This window comes from Gadus macrocephalus, chromosome 23 (genome assembly GCF_031168955.1).
Source record: "Gadus macrocephalus chromosome 23, ASM3116895v1".
NCBI lineage: Eukaryota > Metazoa > Chordata > Actinopteri > Gadiformes > Gadidae > Gadus > Gadus macrocephalus.
The window spans coordinates 15,757,422-15,782,079 of record NC_082404.1 but is presented as its reverse complement, the minus strand read 5'-3'; the positions used below and the strand labels follow the sequence as shown (position 1 = coordinate 15,782,079).

At 43.9% G+C, this 24,658-nt stretch overlaps 1 protein-coding gene and 1 long non-coding RNA gene across 2 annotated transcripts in view; one reads left to right on the top strand and one right to left on the bottom strand.

Annotated features, from left to right (window-relative positions):
• LOC132452777 (uncharacterized) overlaps window positions 1-24,658 on the top strand; it is a 150,739-nt gene that overhangs the window by 9,394 nt on the left and 116,687 nt on the right. The window lies entirely within an intron of this gene.
• LOC132452740 (NACHT, LRR and PYD domains-containing protein 3-like) overlaps window positions 13,292-24,658 on the bottom strand; it is a 274,895-nt gene continuing 263,528 nt past the window's right edge. Inside the window, exons 34-39 of the mRNA XM_060045505.1 lie at window positions 19,985-20,158; window positions 17,756-17,929; window positions 17,193-17,366; window positions 14,715-14,888; window positions 14,495-14,541; window positions 13,292-13,996 (exon numbers count right to left, since the gene is read on the bottom strand). Of these exons, the coding sequence (XP_059901488.1) occupies window positions 13,443-13,996; window positions 14,495-14,541; window positions 14,715-14,888; window positions 17,193-17,366; window positions 17,756-17,929; window positions 19,985-20,158 (1,297 nt within the window). The 3' untranslated portion in view covers window positions 13,292-13,442. The remainder of the gene's footprint in view (window positions 13,997-14,494; window positions 14,542-14,714; window positions 14,889-17,192; window positions 17,367-17,755; window positions 17,930-19,984; window positions 20,159-24,658) is intronic.

The following is a 24,658-nucleotide window of genomic DNA, read 5'->3' as shown; positions in this document are numbered from 1 at the left end:
ATATTTCCAAGCAATATTACTGGTGTAAAGAAAAAAGTATTATGAAATTCTACTTTATATTGATCTTATAACTTTATTAGTAGTGCTGTCGTTGTTGAGTATCAGTGGTATCAGTGACTTGCGAACCTGATATAACAAGATAGTGGCCTCTTTCACTGAATTATTCTGCTGTCGATCTGCAGTTTAATGTTTAAAATTCTTTAAGCTGATACCCCCACAATAACCCTACATATCTGGATCAAACCATTCAACCTGATCCCCCCACAATGAACCTACATATCTGGATCAAACCATTTAACCTATATATGAGTATCTTACCACTCCCCAGCTTGTCGGCCAGTTCCTCCTGGTTCATCTCCATCAGGCAGAGCTTTGTGATGTCTACCACTCCCTCTATGGCGCGCCTCCTCTGCTTCTCGTTCTTACCATCCTCCTCCTCGTCCTCCCTCTGACTCTCTGAGCATTGTGGGTAATCTGGGAAGAGATCCCTCCAGAGCTTCTTCAGCTCCTTGTCTAGAAAAGCGTGTGCGTTCTCCTCAGCCCTCTGGAACAGAACAAACATCAAGGAGAAATTTACTTTGAACTAACTGAGGACATCAGAAGCATCTGTCCTAGATTAACGTCTCCCTGGTCTAAAGAGGGAAAGCTGGAGACTATAAACTCCACAAGAGATGCTTTTATTGCCCATGTAGAGCCAGGGGCACCACTAGAGATTGTGGGCCTTATCAAATAATATATTGGGCCTCCAACCTAGACCACCCACCAGCCTAGAAAATCCATTTGACCACCCATAGATTGATAGACTAGCTCTAGTGTAGCGTACTGCTAATTACCCAACACTTAGCCTGCCGTCATTGACCATTGATGTATGAATGTCAGAGGTACATGAGTAAGGCTGGGACTTACGTCGACGCGAAAAATGCGTGTCGATTCGAAAAACCCAAAACGAAGATGGCGGCGCCGGAGCGTAGTAGCAACGCGGGTGGCTCCTCAGACACTCATAAGTGCAAGGCGCCACGCACTCGTTCCTCTAAAGTATGGGAATTCTTTAATGTAAAAGGAAACGATTCCGTGATATGTCGTCTTTGCAAAATGGAGATGACTTTCCATTCTAGCACCACGGCAATTCACCAGCACCTGAAGAGGCGCCACCCGGGAGCAGCTCCAGATGACCGAGCAACGTAGAATTCTAAGAATGCAATACTTTGCACTTTTATTTCGGAATTTAAAGGCAATAAACATGTATTGCAATGTTAAGGAATTTATGTTTTTTTCATTCAGATATGTAAATTAACATGTATCAATTGCTATTAGTCAATGAATGGGGAGATAATCGATAATCGAATCAAACTGAAAAAAATAATCGTTAGATTAATCGATGCATCGAAATTTTTTAAAAATAATCTTTTATCCCAGCCCTATACATGAGTGGCATCTCTCATTACTGTTGCTGTTCTGGCAAAAGGCTTTCCTCTTGAGAAATTCATGAAATTCAGTGGTGCTTTACATTTTGGTCAATTTGTTCCCAAAGTTTGTCAGATGCCAGTAATGTTACTCTGGCTCTAAACACCTCAGTAAAATGGGACAGAAAAGACACAGACTGTCTTCATACTCTGCTATTACTTTTCACCACTAGGGGTCAGTATTCACAGACATACCCTGGCTGTATAGTTGTTAAGTAGAAGAAAATTTGTGTAGGCCTCAGTAAACAGTTTCCTGGTTCATCCACCTGTCTACCTCATTCATTGATTCATATTCATGAATTTCATGTTTGATGAAGAACTATTTCATTAATATAAGATTATATGATTCACTAGGTAGCTCTGTGATAATGGGCACCACAGGAAGGTGAATAAATAAAAACCTTTCTTTGTATAAACTGGATGACCTTTTCCTCCCTCTCAGGTTTCTGTTTGATACCCCGACTTCTACCTCAACAACGACGTGTCAAACTACTGACAGTTCTGCTTGTAAGTGCAACGAGTGGAAGACTCTGTGCTGAAAACTGGATCCACGCAAGACTGAACCATGCAATAAAGAGAGAGAGGTGAAAAATGTAGACTATACCACCCCCCCCCCCCCCTTAGGTCACCCCTGTCTAGAGCTGAAGTCAAATGTAGTTTTTCATTTACACACCTTGATCAGCTCTGCTTGATGCTGCTGTACAGACTGAGCACTGGTAACCTTTGACCTCTCCTGGGGTCGCCTGTGGAGAGAACGCAAGCACGCGCGCACACACACACACACACACACACACACACACACACACACACACACAAACAAACAGTATCTTTTTAATAAAAATATTTCCTGAATTGTAAATATCAGTCATTAAAACTAGTAGTTTGTTGGAAACTCCTACCTCTCCTCTCTGGAGGGGCGTCCATCTTTAAGGTCAGGAGGACGATCTATAGACCAGTCGCTCTTCAAGGTGACACAGCTGGGTCCAGGGGAGTCTGCTCTCTCCCGCTGCTCTGGGCTTCAACACAACACACACACAGCTTTTACTAAGACTGATGATGGAGTCATGAGATATCAGTGCTGTGCTCTGAGAAGGACAACAGTCACAGACAGAGAGATCCTCTTCTTACCTCTTAGCTTTGCTCTGGCGGCCATGTTTCCCAGACAGAGTGGTTTTAGAGGTAGGAGCCCCCTTCTCTCTCTCCTCATCCATAGTAGACTGGAGACCTGGACACAAACACAATTACATATTGTTTCTCTGGATTCTCTTTAAGTACCAAACATGAAATGACTTCAGTGAAGACTTCCTATCCTCCTCCTGTCTGACATACACATACTATCCGTCCCTCTGTCTAGAAGTGCACAGTGTCTAGACCAGTGAGGTTGAAATAGAAGAAGGGGAGAAGGAGGACAGTCTAAGTAGAAGCAGCACTGTCTCAGTCTATTAGCCTATCTGTCTATAGTAACTACAACCCAGGTAAATGTGTAACTAAATACTAACTAACTATCTAGTGTACAAAGTAGCCTAGGTAAGTAGGTAGGTTTATCATGTTGTTATACAGTTGTTATTCATTTTTGACTACCCAACTTTGACCCAGTCTAACCCAATATTTAATGATTATAAAATGTGAGGGGGGGGGGGCAACTGAATTCTGTCAGGGGGGCCAGAATTCCTAGGGACGTCCCTGCACACACAAACACTCTCTCTATCACTATGCCCTTAAGATCGACAGTTCCAAGCCATCAATTATTTACTAATGTTACCGATGAAACTCTGACCGAACTGACCTCCCTACAGAATAAAAGTCCACAATACAAACAAACAGTTCTGTCCCGTTCCCGTACCAGAGGATCCGTATATAATCGCCCTCAACACGGTGAAACTAGTTACTGATGTTCTGACGCATACTCCTTCATTAAACCTCTTTTACACCACAAACATGGAAACACTGAGCTTGGACTGAAAACAGATTAATTTAGTAAGAATAAATTAATATAGTAAGAATACATCTCGTAAGAAAACAAGAATTCAGGAAACGGTACCTTATCTTTTCCGTGACGAATCGTGTGCTGCCCGTGTTGAATGGAAATATAGAAGCACAAATGCAAGGACAGGAGAGAATAAAGAGATTTAGGTGTTCACCAAATAACAGAGAAGTGTTTAGAAGCCAGACAGAACATTTCAGGGCGTTTGCCTGAGTAAACATGTTCTAATGCTCTAGTATTAGAACATGTGGTAGTTGTTGATTAGCTCACGTTGTTATTGCAAATGAATACGCCCTCAGCTGATTAACTAATGCCAGCGTTTTTTTTCAACTGAAAATTAGCCCCCATGTCAACTTTTTCTGCTACTTGCTCCTTATCATGCTTATCATGCTACGCAGCATTACAAGGCTCTGCCGACTAAAACATGAAGCAATTCAAGAAGAGGCATAGATAGAATCGCCTTGTGCTTAACTGTCTTTTAATACATCTGACAGATTATGTCAAGGTTTTAAAATGATTAGTATTATTATTACCAGGTCATGTTATAACACAGCTGGAAATCGTGGATTTTCAGATAAAGACTAGCTAGCCTCTTTGACAGACAAAACAGCAGAAACTATGTCAGGTGCGCTCGTGCTGTATTTTTGGTTTTGTCAAACAGGAGACCAATCAGAGGTTAGAGATTCCTGCAGGAAGGTTGCGCTCGATTTCACTGGCCCATTTGAGCCTGTTCATTACAGCATCCATCCTGTCATTGCTTGTGTAAATGAGGAAACGATAGGGTGGGCTAAGGCAAGTTTTGGGTGGGCTTGAGCACACCCAAAAAAGGTCTAGCTTCGCCACTGCCGACTGTGTCATGCCTACACCCAATCAACTTCTCATTCAGTGTAAATGAAGACACTAGAAACACTGTCCTCTAGTGGTCGTACTTGGTTATAGCACAAACAACCTTTTATTGATTACGTCAAATACAGAACGGAACTTTGACAAGTTTAATCGAGGAGAATATTCAAACAAACCAAACAAAAGCAGAATCAACAGAATCCATTAGGAGCCCAGTTAGGGGCCCTTGAAGGAGCAGTGTGTGTGTGTGTGTGTGGGGGGGGGGTGGGCCTCACCATCCTGAACAGAGGTCAGTCAGCCCCCAGGGTTTTGAGCAGCTCCTCTACTGTGAGGGAGGGCCCCCCAGGACTAAAGAGAAGGCCCAGCATTTAGGACCCCTCTGCTGTGAGGGAGAGCCCCCCAGGACTAAAGAGAAGGCCCAGCGTTTAGGACCCTCTGCTGTGAGGGAGAGCCCCCCAGGACTAAAGAGAAGGCCCAGCGTTTAGGACCCCTCTGCTGTGAGGGAGAGCCCCCCAGGACTAAAGAGAAGGCCCAGCGTTTAGGACCCTCTGCTGTGAGGGAGAGCCCCCCAGGACTAAAGAGAAGGCCCAGCGTTTAGGACCCTCTCAGGGGGTGAGGATCAGGGGAGCGGTGAGAATGAGGGCGCGGCCCGCTGCTCTGGGCTATCGTCTATCTACTGGACATGACTGCAGTGTAGAGGTCCGGCCAGCAGGGGCACCTATATAAGGTGGCCTGTGTTCTATTATGTGCCTTTGGTTGCACCATGTACAGCACTTTGGCCAATGAAAACAGTTTTGAAATGTGCCTTATAAATGGATTTTACTTACTTACTTACTGTGGGGATTGTTGATGTTTCCTTGGGGTTGGTCCACCAGAAGTGGACGCTGTGGACAGCAACGACGAGCTGCCCTCTCTGGGACGCCCCGTGGCCCACCGTGGAGCCCCGCCTGGGCGAGATGATGGTCATGGGAGGCATCTTCAAGGGAGCGTCCTGCTCCCACCATAACCGCTCGTTTACATATCATAGAGGAGGGAGGAGGGGAAGAGGAGGAGGGGGAGAAGGAGGTGAAGAAGGAGGAGGAGGCGGGTGGAGGAGGAAGAGGGGGAGGAGGGAGGGGATGATGATCATGGGAGGCCTCTTCAAGTGAGCGTCCTGTTCCCCACCACCAGCGCTCATTCCCGTCTATTCTGTATCTATGTTTGAACACTGCGTCCAGAAGCCAAACTGATTTGAGTTACTAGTGCTTGTATTGAAGTTACTCGTCGCTCTTCCAACAGTTACCTGTTACTATTTTAACTAGTGACTTTATATTGTTGATCCTTGCTTCGTTAGATGAGTACTAGGCCCTGTCCCATTCCTCTCCCCTTAACGAGAACACTTCCCTCCACAGTAAAGAGTGAAGTGATAGTGAAGATCGTTCCCTATGAAATGTGACACCACTATAATTTATATTATGCAAATTAGCTTAGTGAACATGCTCCCCTACGTCACGCGCAGCACCGACGTGTCTACACTACAGGAAGGAGCCTACTACTATTTTCGTTCACGTTCGAAAATGTCACTCGTGTCGAAAATAAGACAACCTACACATTCAGATCGTACAGTTAAATCCAGTCTACGGATAAATAATTTAACATAATGTATAACTGTTTGAGAAACATGGAAAAATAGCCGCTTGCTGAGTTCTCAACGTGTCCTGGGTCATACGTGATACTCCCTTGGCTGTAAGTGAGGTACCGAGCTGGCGAGCTGCCAAGGGACTTTAAGGGGAAATAGGCCCTCTCTCTTGCTCCCTAAGTATTGGATCACCCTACCCCTCCGAGGGAACGCACAACTTCTAGGGCTGGGGCTCAAATCTAGGGCTAGGGGGAATAATAGGATGGGGCCCTAGATACTATTGCAGCCCTTCTAGGCGCTATAAATGTTATACGATGTGGTTTGAATTAAACAACACATGACCAAACCAGCAATTTTAGAAATCAACTCCATTCTAGTCTTCACTTCTGGTGTGTGTGTGTGTGTGTGTGTGTGTGTGTGTGTGTGTGTGTGTGTGTGTGTGTGTGTGTGTGTGTGTGTGTGTGTGTGTGTGTGTGTGTGTGTGTGTGTGTGTGTGTGTGTGTGTGTGTGTGTAAGGAACGGTAAGGAACTTCTGTGAGCAGAAGCGCCTCAACATGTCCACCCTAAGGATGACCTGGGAGGCCAAGATCCAGCTGGAGGACATCCTCACCATCTCTGGCTTCCCTGAAGGTGATTGGTTCACATCCCCCCTTGCCCCGCCCACCGCAGTCTCTTCTAGGGTCTGGAATCAGCCGGGACGATGCGATATGGAAAGCCGTTGAATACTGAGATTCTGTAAATATTGTGGTACGGTATTTCGATCTTTTTGGAAGGTTTACGTTGTGGTTTCTGTTCTACAGGTCCTCAATGCAAATGGACGATTGTCGAGTACGCATAACATTAAGCGATACTTGATTGAGCAATGTTGTCAGAGAGACACAAATCAATACTTTCCTATAGAGCGCACTCTATAGGAAGGTACTGATTTGTGTCAATCTGACAACGTTACTCAATCAAGTATCGCGTAATCAAAGAGTCCCGATTCTCCCATGAATGGATTCCTATTCCCCCCAGCAGTGTCCCCTGCTTGCTCTGCCCTGAGTCAAACCCCTGCATCCAGACATCGTAGCTCTGTTGTTCTCCTAACTGGGGCCCCCGCACTGAAACTTGGCCCGGTCGGACCCCGAGGGCAGGAAGGGGGGGCCCTTCCTGCCCGAAACTTGGCCCGGTCAGACCCCGAGGGCAGGTTTTTCCACCACATTCTGAACCATTAGGTCTTGCAGGCAACACTTCTGAGGGGCTTTGTCCAAAAGACAGTCCATTTGGGAAAACTTTTTTTCGCTAAGTGCTAGAACTCCAAATCTCGGATATGTCGTTCTCGGGGCCCCGGGAAATGTGTGTAAACATTTCAGACAACCAGACCGTGGTCTAAACAATATTATTCACGAGTTATAATCAACCCCTACACATCAATATTAATGATAACCCATTAAATACGGTATGATTTCTAGATGTCATGGCAACGTCCACTCGCGACACTGGACTTGCGAGGCATCGACGCGGACTTTCATTCACATAGCCAAAAACAAGACAATAGATCTATGGCTAGATCAAAACATCAAGACACACAATTCTAAAAAGTACAGATGAAGCATCTACCCTTTTTTCCTTTGCGGTTTGCCTACAGAGCAGCGCACCTGCATTTAATGTATCCGTGTATTGTCACAATTTCTCAGAATCAAAGGTGAAAGTAGAAACGGGTGGCCAAAAGCTGTCATATTGTTATTTATCACAGACAATTTGAAGTAGAAACGGGTGGCCAAAAGCTGTCATTTGTTAGTTATCACAGACAATTTTCAACAATGAATGATCTGTAAGGAGCTCCATAAGGGACATTAGGGAGAACGCTCCCGGACAGAACCTTAGTTTGGAAGACGTGCTTAGTGACACGACAAATACTTCCAATTGAAATACAAAAATACGTGTCCCTGATCACGTTTCAATAGATTAAATAACGTGACAGTGTCACGTATTTTCGTGACACCAGGTTTGAGCGTGTGCATGGGTTGAATTGCGTGTGTCTCACGCCGAATGCATGAGACATGAGAGCCCTGTACTTACGTGACACAAACCAGCACCGCAAACGTTCTCTCCCGCTTGAGATGACGTCTTTCTTTATAGGTTCATGGGTCGGATGCACCGATTTCCCATGCTGATATTTCCGGAGATTCTCGGGCATCTTCGACAATTTGGCTATAGATTGTCTCATTACACGCTAAATAATATAATTATAGCCTAATTATATATATAGCCTATATATATATATAGTCAATATATATAATTAGGCAATATATATATATATATATAGCATTTGTGGTTTTGGCATAAACATAACTAGGGTGCACTGTACTATCTGCGCACACCCTTTCTGAAGCCTCTCCCTCTCGCTCTCTCTCTCTGTCCCTCCCTCTCTCTCTTTCTCTCTCTCGTAGCGTTTTGTGGAGCACGTTAATTGTCAGAGAACACTCCCATTCAGAATGCATTGGTTTACATTTCGTTCTGTGTAGCACGAAAAAAGTCGGACTATCGTGCTCTGGAACACGATTCAATAGATTAACGTTTCTGCGCATGAGCACGAAATCGCGTGATACCGGGTTGGGTGGTCAGCCTGTTGACCTTTGGGCTCCTACCCCAACGGGTGCGTCTACATGGAGAATCTGAGGATCCTGACCCCCCGGAATGAGGCGACGCCCTCATCCACAAGACCTCCGTCGACTGTCCTTCAGCAGCCAGGACATGACCTTCCCCTCGCCCTGCTTCGACTTCGGGGAGAAGGTCAGCAGATATTTGCGTTCTCAAAATGACAATATTGTGTATAAACAGAATTTTTTTTAAGCAAAATTGAAGAGATTGATAATCTGGGAAACTACAAAAGTCACAGCACCTTATTGGTCCCAACATTTATCAATAAAAATGGTTTGATTTTGATTGACAAGGGGGGGGTGTGTGTGTGTGTGTGTGTGTGTGTGTGTGTGTGTGTGTGTGTGTGTGTGTGTGTGTGTGTGTGTGTGTGTGTGTGTGTGGTACTACCTGGAGGACTGCATCCAGCTGACCCACTTTGTCCCGCCGTCCAATGACAGCAAGGGTGAGGAGGGAGGAGATGAGGACGTAAGGAAACCTCTGTACCATGTAACGTGAACTACCATCTAAGGGCCTGATGCATTACCACAGGCCTGCTGTCTCTGAACCAATCAGAGGGCCTGATGCATTACCACAGGCCTGCTGTCTCTGAACCAATCAGAGGGCCTGATGCATTACCACAGGCCTGCTGTCTCTGAACCAATCAGAGGGGAACATAGGGACGACCCCAATCAGAGACAGCAGAGATCGCCAGATAGGCTAGGCTCTGCCTAGCTGGTTAGCTCGCCAGATAGGCTCGCCACCAGTGTTGTTTTCGTCAGGCAAGACGAAAACGAAAATGACGTCGTCAGACCCCTTTTTTCCATGACGAAAATGAGACTAAGACGAACGTCACCAAAGCCATATAAAGACTAAAATGTGACGAAAAATGTAGACATTTTCGTCAGACGAGAACTAGACGAGACTAAATTGTTAGTGAGTGGACGAACAGTCACGCTTGTCCTAACAGTCACGCCCCCATCACTATGAAGGTATTATTGTAGCAAAAGTCTTTAGCACCTGTAACTGCAGAATTTGAATGCGTACACTAAAGTCACAGTAAATTTGAAGTCGTATATATTTATTTTGCATGTGTACTCTAAAGTCACAAATGTGTAACAGTACATTTGTAGTCGTAAAAAAAATATAAATATTTTTTATACCATTGTAAACACAAAATAGGGTCTACGAGTACGCTAATCTGTGTTACAGGTGCACAAATCCTTTTGCTACAATTATTGCAGCGCAGTTGGTGCAAAACACATTTGCACACCCGTGTTTCATAATCTGAGAACATGCCCAAAAGGTGTGCATTCGTAAACCCAAATTTGAACAAATTCATCAGAAGTTGCACATCTGTGAACGCTATGTTAATTCAGCATTTTAATGAGCGAGCACAAAACCATTTTACAACTGCTCGAATCTGCTCCTGCAAGTCTCAGCTGTGGGTTTTTTTGCAGGTTGTTTTGCAACACCCCTAGGTGGTAAATGTGTAGCAAAAGTATTCGTATCCGTAGATGACAGAGCGTCCGTGAGCGGGACAAAATAGTCCCGCCCATAATTTCCTAATCCAATGAAAATCGCCGGCAGGGATGCATTTCTCAAATTACACTGGGACCCACCCCGTGCCAGCCATGGAGCTATAAAGATCGCAGCATACTCAGCACGGGATACGTTTATTTCTGGAGAAGTGAAGAGGGCGTCTTACTGAACAGAGATGGGTATCCTACATTATGTTAAATGAAATGACTCAGTTCAAGTGAATTCCCCCCAAAGTATTTCATTAACATGCCGCAAATGTCCTTGAATGTATTTTAATTGTCGCCATAACATAAATTCAGAAATGTTAATGCAATACTTTGGGGAGAATTCCCTTGAACTAAGTCATTTCATTTTACATAGGCCTAATGTAAAATGACATAATGTAAAAGGACCCCTACATGTCCTTCATGATTGACGGCGACACAGACGTCTCTACCAAAGAGTGTGTGATCGTCTACAGCCGCATTTTGCGCAAAGGGAGACCAGTCAACATTTTAATTGTGTAATACTTTAAAAAAAGTTTTATTTTGCTTAATGGTTTAGTTCGAAATGTTCAATTTCAGCTCAGTGAAGCACCTTATTTTTCTTTTTATTTATAATTGTGCTTCAAATAAAGAAATGCCTTTCTCTACACCTTAATCTTGTTTAAAAATCATTCACATTATATGAAAGTTATGAACAGAGATATAAAGGTGACCTCATGGCGTCTGGACCCCTGTGAAGTATTGATAAATGTAATGCATTCTTTAGCCCACCCACCCAAAATCACCACCAGCCGTCACTGTAATTTGAGAAATGCATCCCTGCCGGCGATTTTCATTGGATTAGGAAATTATGGGCGGGACTATTTTGTCCCGCTCACGGACGCTCTGTCATCTACGGATACGAATACTTTTGCTACACATTTACCACCTAGGGGTGTTGCAAAACAACCTGCAAAAAACCCTACAGCTGAGACTTGCAGGAGCAGATTCGAGCAGTTGTAAAATGGTTTTGTGCTCGCTCATTAAAATGCTGAATTAACATAGCGTTCACAGATGTGCAACTTCTGATGCATTTGTTCAAATTTGGGTTTACGAATGCACACCTTTTGGGCATGTTCTCAGATTATGAAACACGGGTGTTTTGCACCAACTGCGCTGCAATAATTGTAGCAAAAGGATTTGTGCACCTGTAACACAGATTAGCGTACTCGTAGACCCTATTTTGTGTTTACAATGGTATAAAAAATATTTATATTTTTTTTACGACTACAAATGTACTGTTACACATTTGTGACTTTAGAGTACACATGCAAAATAAATATATACGACTTCAAATTTACTGTGACTTTAGTGTACGCATTCAAATTCTGCAGTTACAGGTGCTAAAGACTTTTGCTACAATAATACCTTCATACATCACACACTAAAAGCCTCGCTCGCGCGCAGCTGCGCCTGCACGCACACGGCACACACACACTACAGAGAGAGGCTGGTGGACGAGACACACTCATACACTACAGAGAGAGGCTGGTGGACGAGGCACACACACACACACACACACCATGGCAGCAGCAGCGGTGCCGGGTGCGGGTGGTCGTAAAAAGTTTTGCGACGAAAACTTTTGAGTTTTCGTCGGACTAAAACTAGACTAAAACCTTTGGAGTTTTCGTCGGACTAAAACTAGACTAAAACTTTCAAAGATAGAAATGACTAAAATGGGACTAAAACTAAGAAGCATTTCGTCAAAAAGACTAAGACTAAAACTAAAATGCCTGCCAAAAACAACACTGCTCGCCACCTTTTTACTTACTTTTTGTTTTTGTATACGAGTGTGTGGTTAAAAAAATCAGACTCCACTGTTGTGTGTGGTAATAACCTCTCCACACACTGATGAAGGGGTGAATGGAGACTCCACTGTTGTGTGTGTGGTAATATCCTCCCTATAGACACTGATGAAGGGGTGAATGGAGACTCCACTGTTGTGTGTGTGGTAATATCCTCCCTATAGACACTGATGAAGGGGTGAATGGAGACTCCACTGTTGTGTGTGTGGTAATATCCTCCCCCCACACTGATGAAGGGGTGAATGGAGACTCCACTGTTGTGTTTGTGGTAATATCCTCCCTCCACATTGATGAAGGGGTGAATGGAGCCTCCACTGTTGTGTTGGAGGTAACGTCTCCAGAAGACTTGGAGGATTTCAACTGAACTAACGGGAAGAATCGTCTGAACACACGAGAACGTTCATTTGACCCACTGAGTAGTTTATTAACATTATGATTTATGAACATTTACAAATCATAAGGCATCTTTAATGACTGAACATGTTGACTTGTTCCCAACAGAACACGAAGAAACAATCTTCCGTTGAAAGGAATTTACAACATCGTTACCCTTTCCCATAGAACCCTTATCATCATTCATGATTATGTTGTTAAATCTGCTTTAAATCACGTTCCATGTCAGGCACGGCAAAATATAAACTGATTTTGGATTCCTTTAAAACGATGTTGAAAATATCTAAAATATTGTAGTAAAATAACGTACCATCAATCAACATTTAAAACACATTTTACATTAGAAAGTAAATCTTTGTACAACCGGCATAACCCAAATGAAGATCTTCCTTTCATGGTATATGCTGAACCTTTCAGAAGCCCAATAAAATACAGCATTTGGAGTTCAGTGGAGTATTTAAATCAAACACAAAGTGTTGTACCTCCACTGAACGGGTTGACCCCTCAGAGCACCAACAGCTGCTGCTCAACAACCCGATGCACTACAGGTACGTCCATGGGTCCACACGTATTCAAACGTCCCCCTAACAGCTGGTCCTCAACAACGTCAGGACTGTGAGGACCCCCCAGACCCAAGCGGCCCCCTCTAATCTAACGCTCAGCAGCCCAGCTGAACACAGAGAGGGCTGAGAGATGAACCATGGGAGACACTGATGTTACCTGCTGCTTACCACCGGCACACAGACCTGCTGTGGGTTTAGATCCATGAACGATGTGTGTGTGTGAGTGCATGTCTGTGTAAATAAGTCTGTGCACGTGTGTGTGTGTACGTGTGTGTACATGTGTGTGTGTGTGTACGTGTGTACGTGTGTACGTGTGTGTGTGTGTGTGTGTGTGTGTGTGTGTGTGTGTGTGTAAATAAGTCTGTGTACATGTGTGTGTGTTTATAGAGTGCGATGTGTTTGTTTGTGTGTGCTGGTGTGTGTGTGTGTGTGTGTTTATAGAGTCATGAACGATGTGTTTGTTTGTGTGTGCGTGTGTGTTAATTTCTATGTACATATGTGTTTGTTGGTTTGGGTGTGTTTATGACTGTCTACATGTGTGTGCTTTTCCATGGGTCTTTGTGTGTGTTTGTGTATCTACAATGGACACTCACAGAGACACTGAGGAACCACTCTTATCTAACAAAACCCCAGGGAGGAGGACCTCCTGGGTGAAGGAGGCCTGGAAGGTGTGGATGTGTGTCAGTGTGTCTGAGGACCCCCCTCCTCCTGGGGACACTCTGTAGAAGGACAGAGAGCCAGCGGGCCGGTCCAGATACACTCCTACTCTGTTAGAGCGAGGGGGGGGGAGACGTAGGGCTGTTCCACTACCGTTGTGACGGGCAGTGTAGACAGCATCATCGTAGTCATCACAAACAAGACTCCAGGACTTGTTGTTGAATCCAAGCACGCCGTCACTACCCGCTCCTCTCCTTGTCATTCCTCTGTATGCCACTCCTATATGAACCCGTCCTCCCCACTCTACCTCCCAGTAGCAGCGGCCAGTCAGACCCTCTCTACACAACACCTGGTGCAGGACGTCAAACCTCTCTGGGTGATCCGGATACGACTGTTCCTCTTCAACCAGCGTCACCTTCCTGCTGTCCTCAGACAGAGAGAGTTGTCTGTGGGCTGTGTTTGGGTCCAGTGTGAGTTCACAGGCATCTGACGGGAGAAACATGATTAGGCTGCTAAACCAATATTATTAATTATAATTATCATCATCATCATCGTCATCATTATTAAATAAACAGCATCACCAGCTCTAAATTAAATCTAAGGTGAAACACATGCATCATTCAAAACATGTTAATATGATTATTATGTGCCATAGCTAATGTAATGACCGGAATTAAAACAATATTATAATTATTATAATAGTGACAAGATGATAGTTTAATTTAATAATTTTAATATAAAATAGACATGTAATTATGATTAACAGTATCCTTATTATTATGGTGTTATGTCTAATGTTGTAAAATCATCACTCATGATATAATCACAGCAATTATGTTAATGTTTATATATGTAAGATACATGATGTCAGGCATCAGCTTCATTCCGAGATATCTGAATGAACAGACGTCACCTCCTGCTGTGTGGATGGACTTTCCAGCTCAATAGTTAGTGTGCGTTGTGATGAATCAAACAGACACTTACACTTCTTTAGAGCTGGTTTCAGTCTCCACACTCCACCGTGCTCCACACTGGGGGGGAAACAAAGTGAGAGCAGCATGAAACATTCACCTTCATCATCTGCTGTCTCATCACTTTCTACACAACATAAGTTACAACTGCCTTTTCAAACAACTTCATCTAGCAGCGGGTTGAATCCTTGTAGGAGGCATTTTCTCTGAATGATGAGCTGTCCTCTCCATACCTGAGAGTGTCCAGTCTCCAGTGTGGATCCTCCAGTCCAGCAGAGAGCAGCGCAGCTCCTGAGTCTCCTGGGTGATTGTAGCTCAGGTCAAGCTCTCTCAGATGGGAGGGGTTGGAGCTCAGAGCGGAGGCCAGAGAAGCACAGCCTTCCTGTGTGACCAGGCAGCCAGACAACCTACACACACACACACACACACACACACACACACACCTTTATTTATTATATCTGGATGAGAATAGTTCTTACTGAAGTAAACAAGTTAATAAAGTTTTAATTCCATATGAAGAACACCTAAAAGCTTTATGATTTATTTTAGATCACAGCCCGTCTAGAGCCTCATCACCATGTCTACACTAATGGCAACTCCTCAGAGTTACAAAACATATAACACATAACATCCATAACATACAGACAGCAACCCCTAACCCTAACCCTCCCATGAGCTGGCCAGAGTTACATCACATATAACATACATAACATGCTAGCAGTTAACAGGACAGCAACCCCTCACCCTCACATCAGCTGGCCAGTGTTGTCAGCTAGAATAACCTGTTAACTCATAACACACTAGCAGCTAACAAGACAGCAAAAATAAACAACCCTTCAAACTAACATATCTTTTTTTATGTTCTAAAATCCTCGTCCTCTAAAGTTCTGTTCCTCCTCTGGCCTCTCATCCTCCCATCTGTGGTCCACTGCCACGGTGATCCCAACCTACAAATTAATAATGACGTTGAATCTGTCGGGGATATTAAGCCCAGTTCAGACCAAAGATTCGCCTCGCAACGACTTGCAACGAGACTGTTTTGGAACGTCACAGGGGAAAAGTTGCAGCAGTGTGAACTGGTCGTTGCAGCGAGGCTGATGCCGTTGCAAGGAGTCGCCAGAGATGGAACATGTTAAATCGCCAGGTCCAGTTTTAGAACACAACGACGTACCTATTTCTCTTCAGCCAATCAGGACACAGCACAGAACAACTTGTACATCACGGCCTTACTCCGTCCTGGTCCCGTACTTTCCACAGTACATGAATTGACGATCCTCATCAATTGACGACTGCATTTTACAAGTGTGTTATGAGTGGCGGGGCATGCACTCATTTAACATGCCCTGGGAATGTATAAATATTCTTGAAACTTAAAACTGGACCATATATTCATTAGAGTTGGATTTAAACTCAATGCAGGACAACTATTGGAGTAGATTGGACGAACATTGGAATGAAATTAATTGTTTGGAGTGCTGCGGCAGAACGAATCAAGGAATGGGCGCAGTATCGGCCCAAAAGCAACAGGCCTACAATGCGCTTTACAAAGTAGGAAGGCGAGAATATAGCCTAGTCCCCCCCCCCTTCACACACAAATTCTCGAAGGGGATCAATAAAAATAAACCAAGTTTTTGCAAATATAAATCTCTCCACAAAGATTGGCGTAGGCACCCTGTTTATGCCGCTGAAGTAGACCTGGAGTAGACCTAAGTAGGCTTCAAATTCTCGCCTTTCTAACTCGCCGTCTTCTCCTTTTTTTTGCTTTTTTACACTGCCAAGCCGGTTCGGTCGCGGCATGGTACACCCGGCGATTTCACCGTCTTATCTCAAGTTTCCCGTGTAAAACCGAGGGGGTCAAATCCCCCTACCATGGGTCACTGGAGAAGGCGGGATGGGATGTGCACGGGGTCTAGACCTCTTAAGAATCATTTGCATACTCCTGAATGTTCTTATTTTTTTATGAAGGAAGACACCCGCATGCAAGAATGAGTTCACGTAGAGTGTAGGCTGCAAACGCGATTAACTATTTAGTGCAAAAACACCAAGATATTCTTTAATTTCCCGACCACTTGTTTTTTATCCAGACAAAAGCCTCCAAGGACAGTTCCTCTGCGTCTCTCTTGTAGAACGCACCTCAACTTCTTTGTTTAATGCGTTTATATGATCAGCAGCTCGCGGTGTCACTTATTCCCCAGTTAGAACTGCTCATGATGATATCGCTGCGTTGTCTCTGTGGAGACAGCGCAGCAACACCTCTACCCAAGCCCCCGCCCCCCCCGGAACCGCGGAGCCGTCGCATTTACATCAGAATGAAACCCAACAAACCGCCAATGTGTGTGTAGGGTCCGGGAGGGTAAATTGGGGTGCACGCTCAAGCAACCTAATCGCAAACCTAAGTTAGGCTACTTTTTAGCCTGCTGCTGCTGTTGCGGCTCTCAGCTGTGCCAGAGCGTTCACAGTTGCTAGGGAAACCACCTGACGTCACCGCCTGGTGCAGCACTTTGAACTGCCCCGTTTTTAGAACGTCGCAGCCCGTCTCATCGCAAGGAGTTGGAAGGAGTTGCGAGTTGCAAGTCGTTGCGAGGCTAATCTTTGGTCTGAACTGGGCTTTAGACTAGTGTCGTCTGTTCTTTTAGATTACAGCCCACCTAGTCCTGGATCATCCCCTACTGTTAAACAAACCCAAAGACACATTTAACCCTAACCCTGACCTGAGAGTTTCCAGTGTACAGTGTGGACTCCCCAGTCCAGCAGAGAGCAGCTTCACTCCTGAATCCTGCAGATCATTGTTACTCAGGTCCAGCACTCTCAGACGAGAAGAGTTGGAGCTGAGAACTGAGGCCAGAGCTTCACAGCATCTCTCTGACAGACGACAGACATTCAGCCTTCACACACAAAATAAAAAGACCATGTTACTGTGTTTAAGTCTTTAACATTTTCCATAATTGAAAGAGAAGTTAAGCCAATGTTAATTTTTTTTATATTTAAATTCTAATAATAAGTTTTAACTACAGCCTGACTACATGTGAATAGGTAGAATAATAATAATAAAAAATAGTAAACTGTACTTGTATAACATTCAACTTATACTGTCATGGCAACAACAATATAAATATGTTGAGATATTCTTGTACAAAATTATTATATAGGGGTGTGAATTTTGACTTTATCGGCTTAAATCTCTACATTAAATGTCTTTATTGACGTTTTTTTGTTACTTTTTTGTTATAAAGATTCTTGTGCTGCAAAGGTTTGCACTTTGAGTAAAACAGACCTGAGAGTTTCCAGTGTACAGTGTGGACTCCCCAGTCCAGCAGAGAGCAGCGTCACTCCTGAATCTTGCAGATCATTGTTACTCAGGTCCAGCACTCTCAGACTAGAGGAGTTGGAGCTGAGAGCTGAGGCCAGAGCTTCACAGCATCTCTCTGACAGATGACAGCCAATCAGCCTTCACACACAATAAACAGATCATGTTAGGAACCCTGATTTTATGTTTTAGACGACTTTTCTGATAGTGAGCTATCAGAATCTTTTCTTTTGTGATAGTTATATAAAAATGATGATACATTATTCTTCTGTAAATTGTATTGTGGTGGTCACGGCCGTGGTCACCGTGTCCGGGTGCCGCAAAGGATCCTGGGAGGCTCGGGGGGAAGCGGCACCGCCACCAAGGGCGTCGTGTGTGTGTGTGTGTGTGTGTGTGTGTGTGTGTGTGTGTGTGTGTGTGTGTGTGTGTGTGTGTAAAAAAAAAAGGCAACTCTCTGGGTCTTGCGTGTATTGTGTAACTGCTTTAAACCTGGGCCCCGTTTCCCGATAATGATGGATCCAAGCTCGTACGATCATTCCCACGAAGGATCTTGCGAACCTTCGTAAATTTCTTTGGGGCGTTTCCTGAAACTCCTCTTAACATGAACGCGCGTGCATTACTCTAACGACGTTTGTAGGCTTGTAACTGTCCACTGACACGTTGCTGAAATGGGCTCTGTAGGATGGGGAGACCTTAGTGCACTCCACTAAGGTCAGGGATGTTCCTAACTGTCTAGACACGGTCCAATTAATAATGAACTTCAACACAGCCTCACCGAAGCACCTACAGTGCTTTATGGCAAACAATCGCAATAAAAAACGCCTGCAGAAATTCTCTGACACCCGCTGGTCTCAACATGATTCATGTACAGTATGTCTTCTGTCATTAATCAATATGAGGACCAACCACGATGGTTGAATTAAAATCAGAGGGAGACAGCAAGTTTAGCTCGAAAGCGACCTCCCACACAAGACCAATGAAATCATTTGATTTTATTATATGCCTTGTGAGAGGGTTGCCTTGGGACGTGGCGTTTGATCGGTACATTTCGGCTGCTCATTTATTTGTGGAATTTTAAATTGCTGCAATAAATTATGTTGTTGTGGACTCTGTCTCTGTCTTCAATTTTTAAATCTTACAGTAGTCTATGAGTAATATATTGGCAGTAACCACCGTTTTGGGGGCATTGCGAAATGGTGCCAGCTGGACATGCCGTGGTATTGGATGTGTTTTAATAAAACACATCAAATACCACTGAATGTCCAGCAGATGACTCCACTGAGGCTATAGTAACGATGCTCTTAGCACCCTAGGAGCACCCCTGGAGCCCTCGTTAGCTACGAGTGTTTTCCTGACGTTCGTTACGCAACGGTGTGAAAACTGTACGATGCTCGTACGACGATCTCCACGAACCACTTAGGCTGACAATGCTTCGGGAAACGGGGCCCTGGTCTCCCGTCGGGTCATTCCTTTGCTGCTCGCCACAATATAATCAGTCTACGTAGACCTATAACCTTAGATTGATGCAAATACTGTGACTACATTTGTTTAAAGGGGACATATTACACCACCAGGTATGAGTGTGATTAGCCATAACAAGCCATTTTGAAACTGTGCGTGTCCACCTAGATGTATGACGGATAGATGGTATAATATGTCCCCTTTAAACAAATTAAGTCACAGTATTTGCATCAATCAAATGTTATAGGTCTACATAGATTAATTATAATGTGGCGAGCAGCACAGGAATGACCCGACGGGAGATCAGGTTTAAAGCAGTTACACAATACACCACAAGCACGCACACACGCGCGTGTGCTGCTCGCCAAAATATAATTAGTCTACGTAGACCTATAACCTTTGATTGATGCAAATACTGTGACTACATTCGTTTAACTCCCACTCTCCCGTTAACAGGAGATTGTGGGAGGGAACTATTATTACATTTTGCATATATAATTGAAAAGATGCAATGGCAACTCCTGGATAACTTTTCAACTTTTCATTTTCCCACATAAACAACAAGGTGTAATATGTCCAATGGCACCACCCTGATAAACGTGGTCAGCAAAGGTACTGAGTCATTCGATTATATATTTAGACGGCATTTAGGATTGATCCTCAAACCAGGGGGCAAGTAGTCGTTTTTTAATTGTCTCCTGATACAGAACTGTTTGCACGTTAAGTAAAACTGACCTGAGAGTTTCCAGTGTACAGTGTGGACTCCCCAGTCCAGCAGAGAGCAGCTCCACTCCTGAATCCTGCAGACGATTGGAACTCAGGTCCAGCTCTCTCAGACGAGAGGAGTTGGAGCTGAGAGCTGAGGCCAGAGCTTCACAGCATCTCTCTGACAGATCACAGCAATTCAGCCTGCACACACAATAAAAATAACCTGTTAGGAAGTGAGATTAAAAGTGCTTAAAAGATCCAACCAGCTCACAGGAGAAACATGGTGTAGCTAACGAACAGCACAGGGCCGCCATGGGGCCACACTGGAGGGGAGGACGTCCAGTGATGCTAGCGCCTCCGCTCTCCTCGCTGCTATCAGGGAGTGAGCTCAAGGAGATGACTGGACATTCAAACTTCCTTCAGCAGTCCCCTGATGGCCGTAGGGATCCTGAACTCTGTGTGAACAGAGTCAGACCTAACGAAGCAGAGGGCTGTGGAGCCAAGGAGGGCCTTCAGCGCTCCATCAGTCCCAATGCTTCCCTCTGTGAGACTATTGATTCATTAATTCAATCTTTTATTTTGATAAACCATCATAAATGTGCTTAAGCTCATTTACAAAAACCTAAAACACTAAGGGCACTTGCCCTTCCTGGCTTCAGACACTTTTACCGGGCTTCAAAGCAAGGACGACTATGAAACCCCTCTGGGGCTTTGCTTCTCTACATATTCAAACCTTTGATCTCATTCTGTATCCCTACATATTAAATAGATTTCTATTATTCTGTATTTCTACATGTTCAATTGTTTAATGATGCTCTGTATTCCTACATAATTCAATCTTTTTATGTATATGTTTTCCTACATCGTTTTATGATGCTTTGTATATCTACATTTTCAATTATGCTGTTCTGTATTTCTACATAGTCAATAGTTTTATGTTGCTTTGCATTCCTACATATTCAATCGTTTTAAGTTCTGCATTTCGACGCATTAATTTATGTTGTCCTGTATGTCAACATATTCAATTATGTTGCTTTTATTTCTACATATTCAATAGTTTTATTTTGTTCTATTTCTACATATTCAATCCTATTATGTTGCTCTATATTTCTACATAATCAATAGTTTTATGTTTTTCTGTATTTATTCATATTCAATTGTTTTATGTTGCTCTGTATTTCTACATATATTGTTCTGTATTTCTAAATCTTAAATTGTTTGACCTATTTCTGTATTTTATGTCTTCAATTGAAGTTCTGAAGATAAAATATATCTGTAAAAAATGATGACGTAGCAAAGTCATGGAGACAAAAAATAAATTGTTGAGTTTTTCCTATGAAAATTATACATTTATTAACTTGAAATGAACTATACATTCATGTAGCGCTTTTCAAATCCCCTTCCATTGACTTCATATAGGGCTTTACAGTGAATGGGGGACCTCACTAACCACCACGAATGTGCAGCATCCACATGGGTGATGCACGGCAGCCAATCGGCGCCAGAACGCTCACCACTCATGAATTGTGAATGTGTGATTGGAATGTCATATTTTACTTTGTTGACCCCATTGACATGTACATTACCTTTAACACACACACTTACATACACCTATATACATGCTTACGCTACCAAGGGACCACAATGGAAATAAGCCCATGGGCTTTTATGTGTTATCCTTTTGACATGTACTTTTGTATGCTTACGTTTGTGCATGTGTCAAAAAAGAATTTCAATCATTTCAATCAATCAATTACACACCAGCTTGAGGTGGAGAGTGAGGGGATTGATGAATCAGGGATTAATCATCATTTAAACAGGGGGATGAATAGGGGGCCAGATTGAATGAGTCTGGTTGGTCAGTTTTAGCCGGGACCCGGGGAATCCCCTACTCTTTCTGAGATAAGTGCCCTGGGATCTTTAATAACCTCAGTGAGTCAGGACCTCGGCGTTACGTCTCCTCCGAAGGACGGCACCTTCTACAGCCCAGTGTCCCCGTCACTGCACTGGGGCATCAGGATTTATGCTCTGGCCAGAGGGAAGAGTGCCACCTACTGGCCACCAACCGACACCACTTCCAGCAGCAGCTCAGTGTTCCCAGTTGGTCTCCCATCCAGTACTAACCAAGCCCACCTGCTTAGCTTCAGAGGTTCAGCTAACGCAGGGTCAACATTGATCTGGCTGCTGGTTTAATTAGACCGATAAACTTTAATGGATGCAAATACTGTGACTTCATTTGTTTAACTACCACTGACCAGTTAACAGTGGATTGTGGGAAGGCATATTATATTTTGTGTTTATAATTGAAAAGTTGCAATGTCAACTTTGGGATTACTTTTTCATGTTTTCATTTTCGCATCCCACATAAACAACAAGGTGTAATATGTCCAATGGCACCACTCTAATACATGTGGTCATCAAAGGTACTGAGTTATTATCTGATATAGTTTGACGTCATTGAGGTGTGATTCTCAGACCAGGGGACAGTAGTTAAAAGTATTCTGAAACCGAACCTTGTGGTGTAACTGTTTGCACTTAGTAAAACTGACCTGAGAGTTTCCAGAGTACAGTGTGGACTCCCCAGTCCAGCAGAGAGCAGCTTCACTCCTGAATTCAGCAGTTCGTTGGTACTCAGGTCCAGCTCTCTCAGACTAGAGGAGTTGGAGCTGAGAACTGAGGCCAGAGCTTTACAGCATCTCTCTGACAGCTTACAGCTGTTCAGCCTTCACACAAAAAAACAGAACATGTTGAGAACCGTGATTAAATGTTTGATAAGACTTTTCTGATAGTTGAACAAATGATTATACGATTAGATCTTTAAATGGTAGTTACATATTAGGTGTACAATGTTGATACTAACAAAAATGCTATAACAGAAAACTATCATAATATTACTTTTATAGAATTATGTATATAGTGTGTATCGTAAAACATGTTATCAGTATGCCTACAGATATATGTTATTGTAACTTTTGTATTCTAGTATTATATATATTGTATTGTGTGCATTGCAATACATGTTCTTAGTGCACTACAACTGAATTTACAACAACTTTTATATTCTAGTATTATGTATAGTGCTGTATTGTTAATGCATGTTATGAGTGAACCTACAGAGATGTTTTGGAGGCTTTGACCAATGGCAGCAGCCCCAGAAGACCCTCGTCAGAAGCAGAGTATTTCTTCAGGTAGAACACGTCCAGCTGCTCTTCTGATGTCAGTACGATGAAGACCAGAGCTGACCACTGAGCAGAGGAGAGAGATGCAGTGGAGAGACTTCCTGATGTCAGGTACTGTTGGATCTCCTCCACTAGAGAAGTGTCATTCAGCTCATTCAAACAGTGGAACAGATTGATACTTCTCTCTTGAGAGAGATCTCCACCTATCTTCTCCTTGATGTAATGGACTATTTGGTTATTGATTTGTGACCTCCTTCCTGTCTGCCCCGATTGAACGTTTTTTGTTAGATTGTCCAGTAATTTAATTCCTCTTGGTCCCAGCAGACCTTGTAGGAGCATCTGATTGGTCTCTAGAGAGAGGCCCAGGAAGAAGCGGAGGAACAAGTCCAGGTGTCCGTTCTCACTCTGTAAGGCCTTGTCCACAGCACTCTGGTAGAGGGGGAGGAGTTCAGCTTCCCTGGAGGTTGGATGTTCTTCTGAGAGCAGGTTGACACCAGTGTTGATGAAGGACAGAAAGACATAAAGGGCAGCCAGAAACTCCTGGATGCTCAGATGGATGAAGCAGAACATCCTGTCCTGGTGCAGTCCACACTTCTCTTTAAAGATCTGGGTGAACACTCCTGAGTAAACTGAGGCTGCTCTGATATCGATGTCACACTCTGCCAAGTCTGCCTCGTAGAAGATCAGCTGGCCTTTCTCCAGCTGGTTAAAAGCCAGTTTCCCTAGAGAAACAATGATCTCCCTGCTCTCTGAACTCCATTGTGGATCGGTTTCAGCTCGCCCATGATACTTCCTGTCCCCCTGTATGGACTGAACCCTCAGGAAGTGGCTGTACATCTGAGTCACGGTCTTGGGCACCTCTTCTCCTCTCTGGGATGTTTTGAAGAAGTCCACTAGAACTGTAGCAGTGATCCAACAGAAGACTGGGATGTGACACATGATGTGGAGGCTTCGAGATTTCTTGACGTGAGAGATGATTGTGGTGGCCATTGTCCCCTCTCTGAATCTCTTCCTGAAGTACTCCTCCTTCTGTGGGTCTGTGAACCCTCTCACCTCTGTCACCATGTCAACACACTCAGCAGGGATCTGATTGGCTGCGGCAGGGCGTGTGGTTATCCAGATGCGGGCAGAGGGAAGCAGGACTCCCCTGATGATGTTTGTCAGCAGCACGTCCACTGAGGTCGGTTCGGTGACATCAGTCCAGATCGGGTTGTTCTGGAAGTCCAGAGGAAGTCGACACTCATCCAGACCATCCAAGATGAAGACTACTTGGTCATGGTCGTATCTGTAGATTCCTGATTCTTTGGTTTCAACAGAAAACTGATGAAGAAGTTTCAGTAAGCTAAACTCTTTCCCTTTCAATAAATTCAGCTCTCTGAAAGTGAGGAGAAATGTGAAGTCTATGTCGTGGTTGGCTTTGCCTTCGGCCCAGTCCAGAGTGAACTTGTGTGTTAAGAGAGTTTTACCAATGCCGGCCACTCCGGTTGTCATCATTGTTCTGATCGGTTTATCTTGTCCAGGT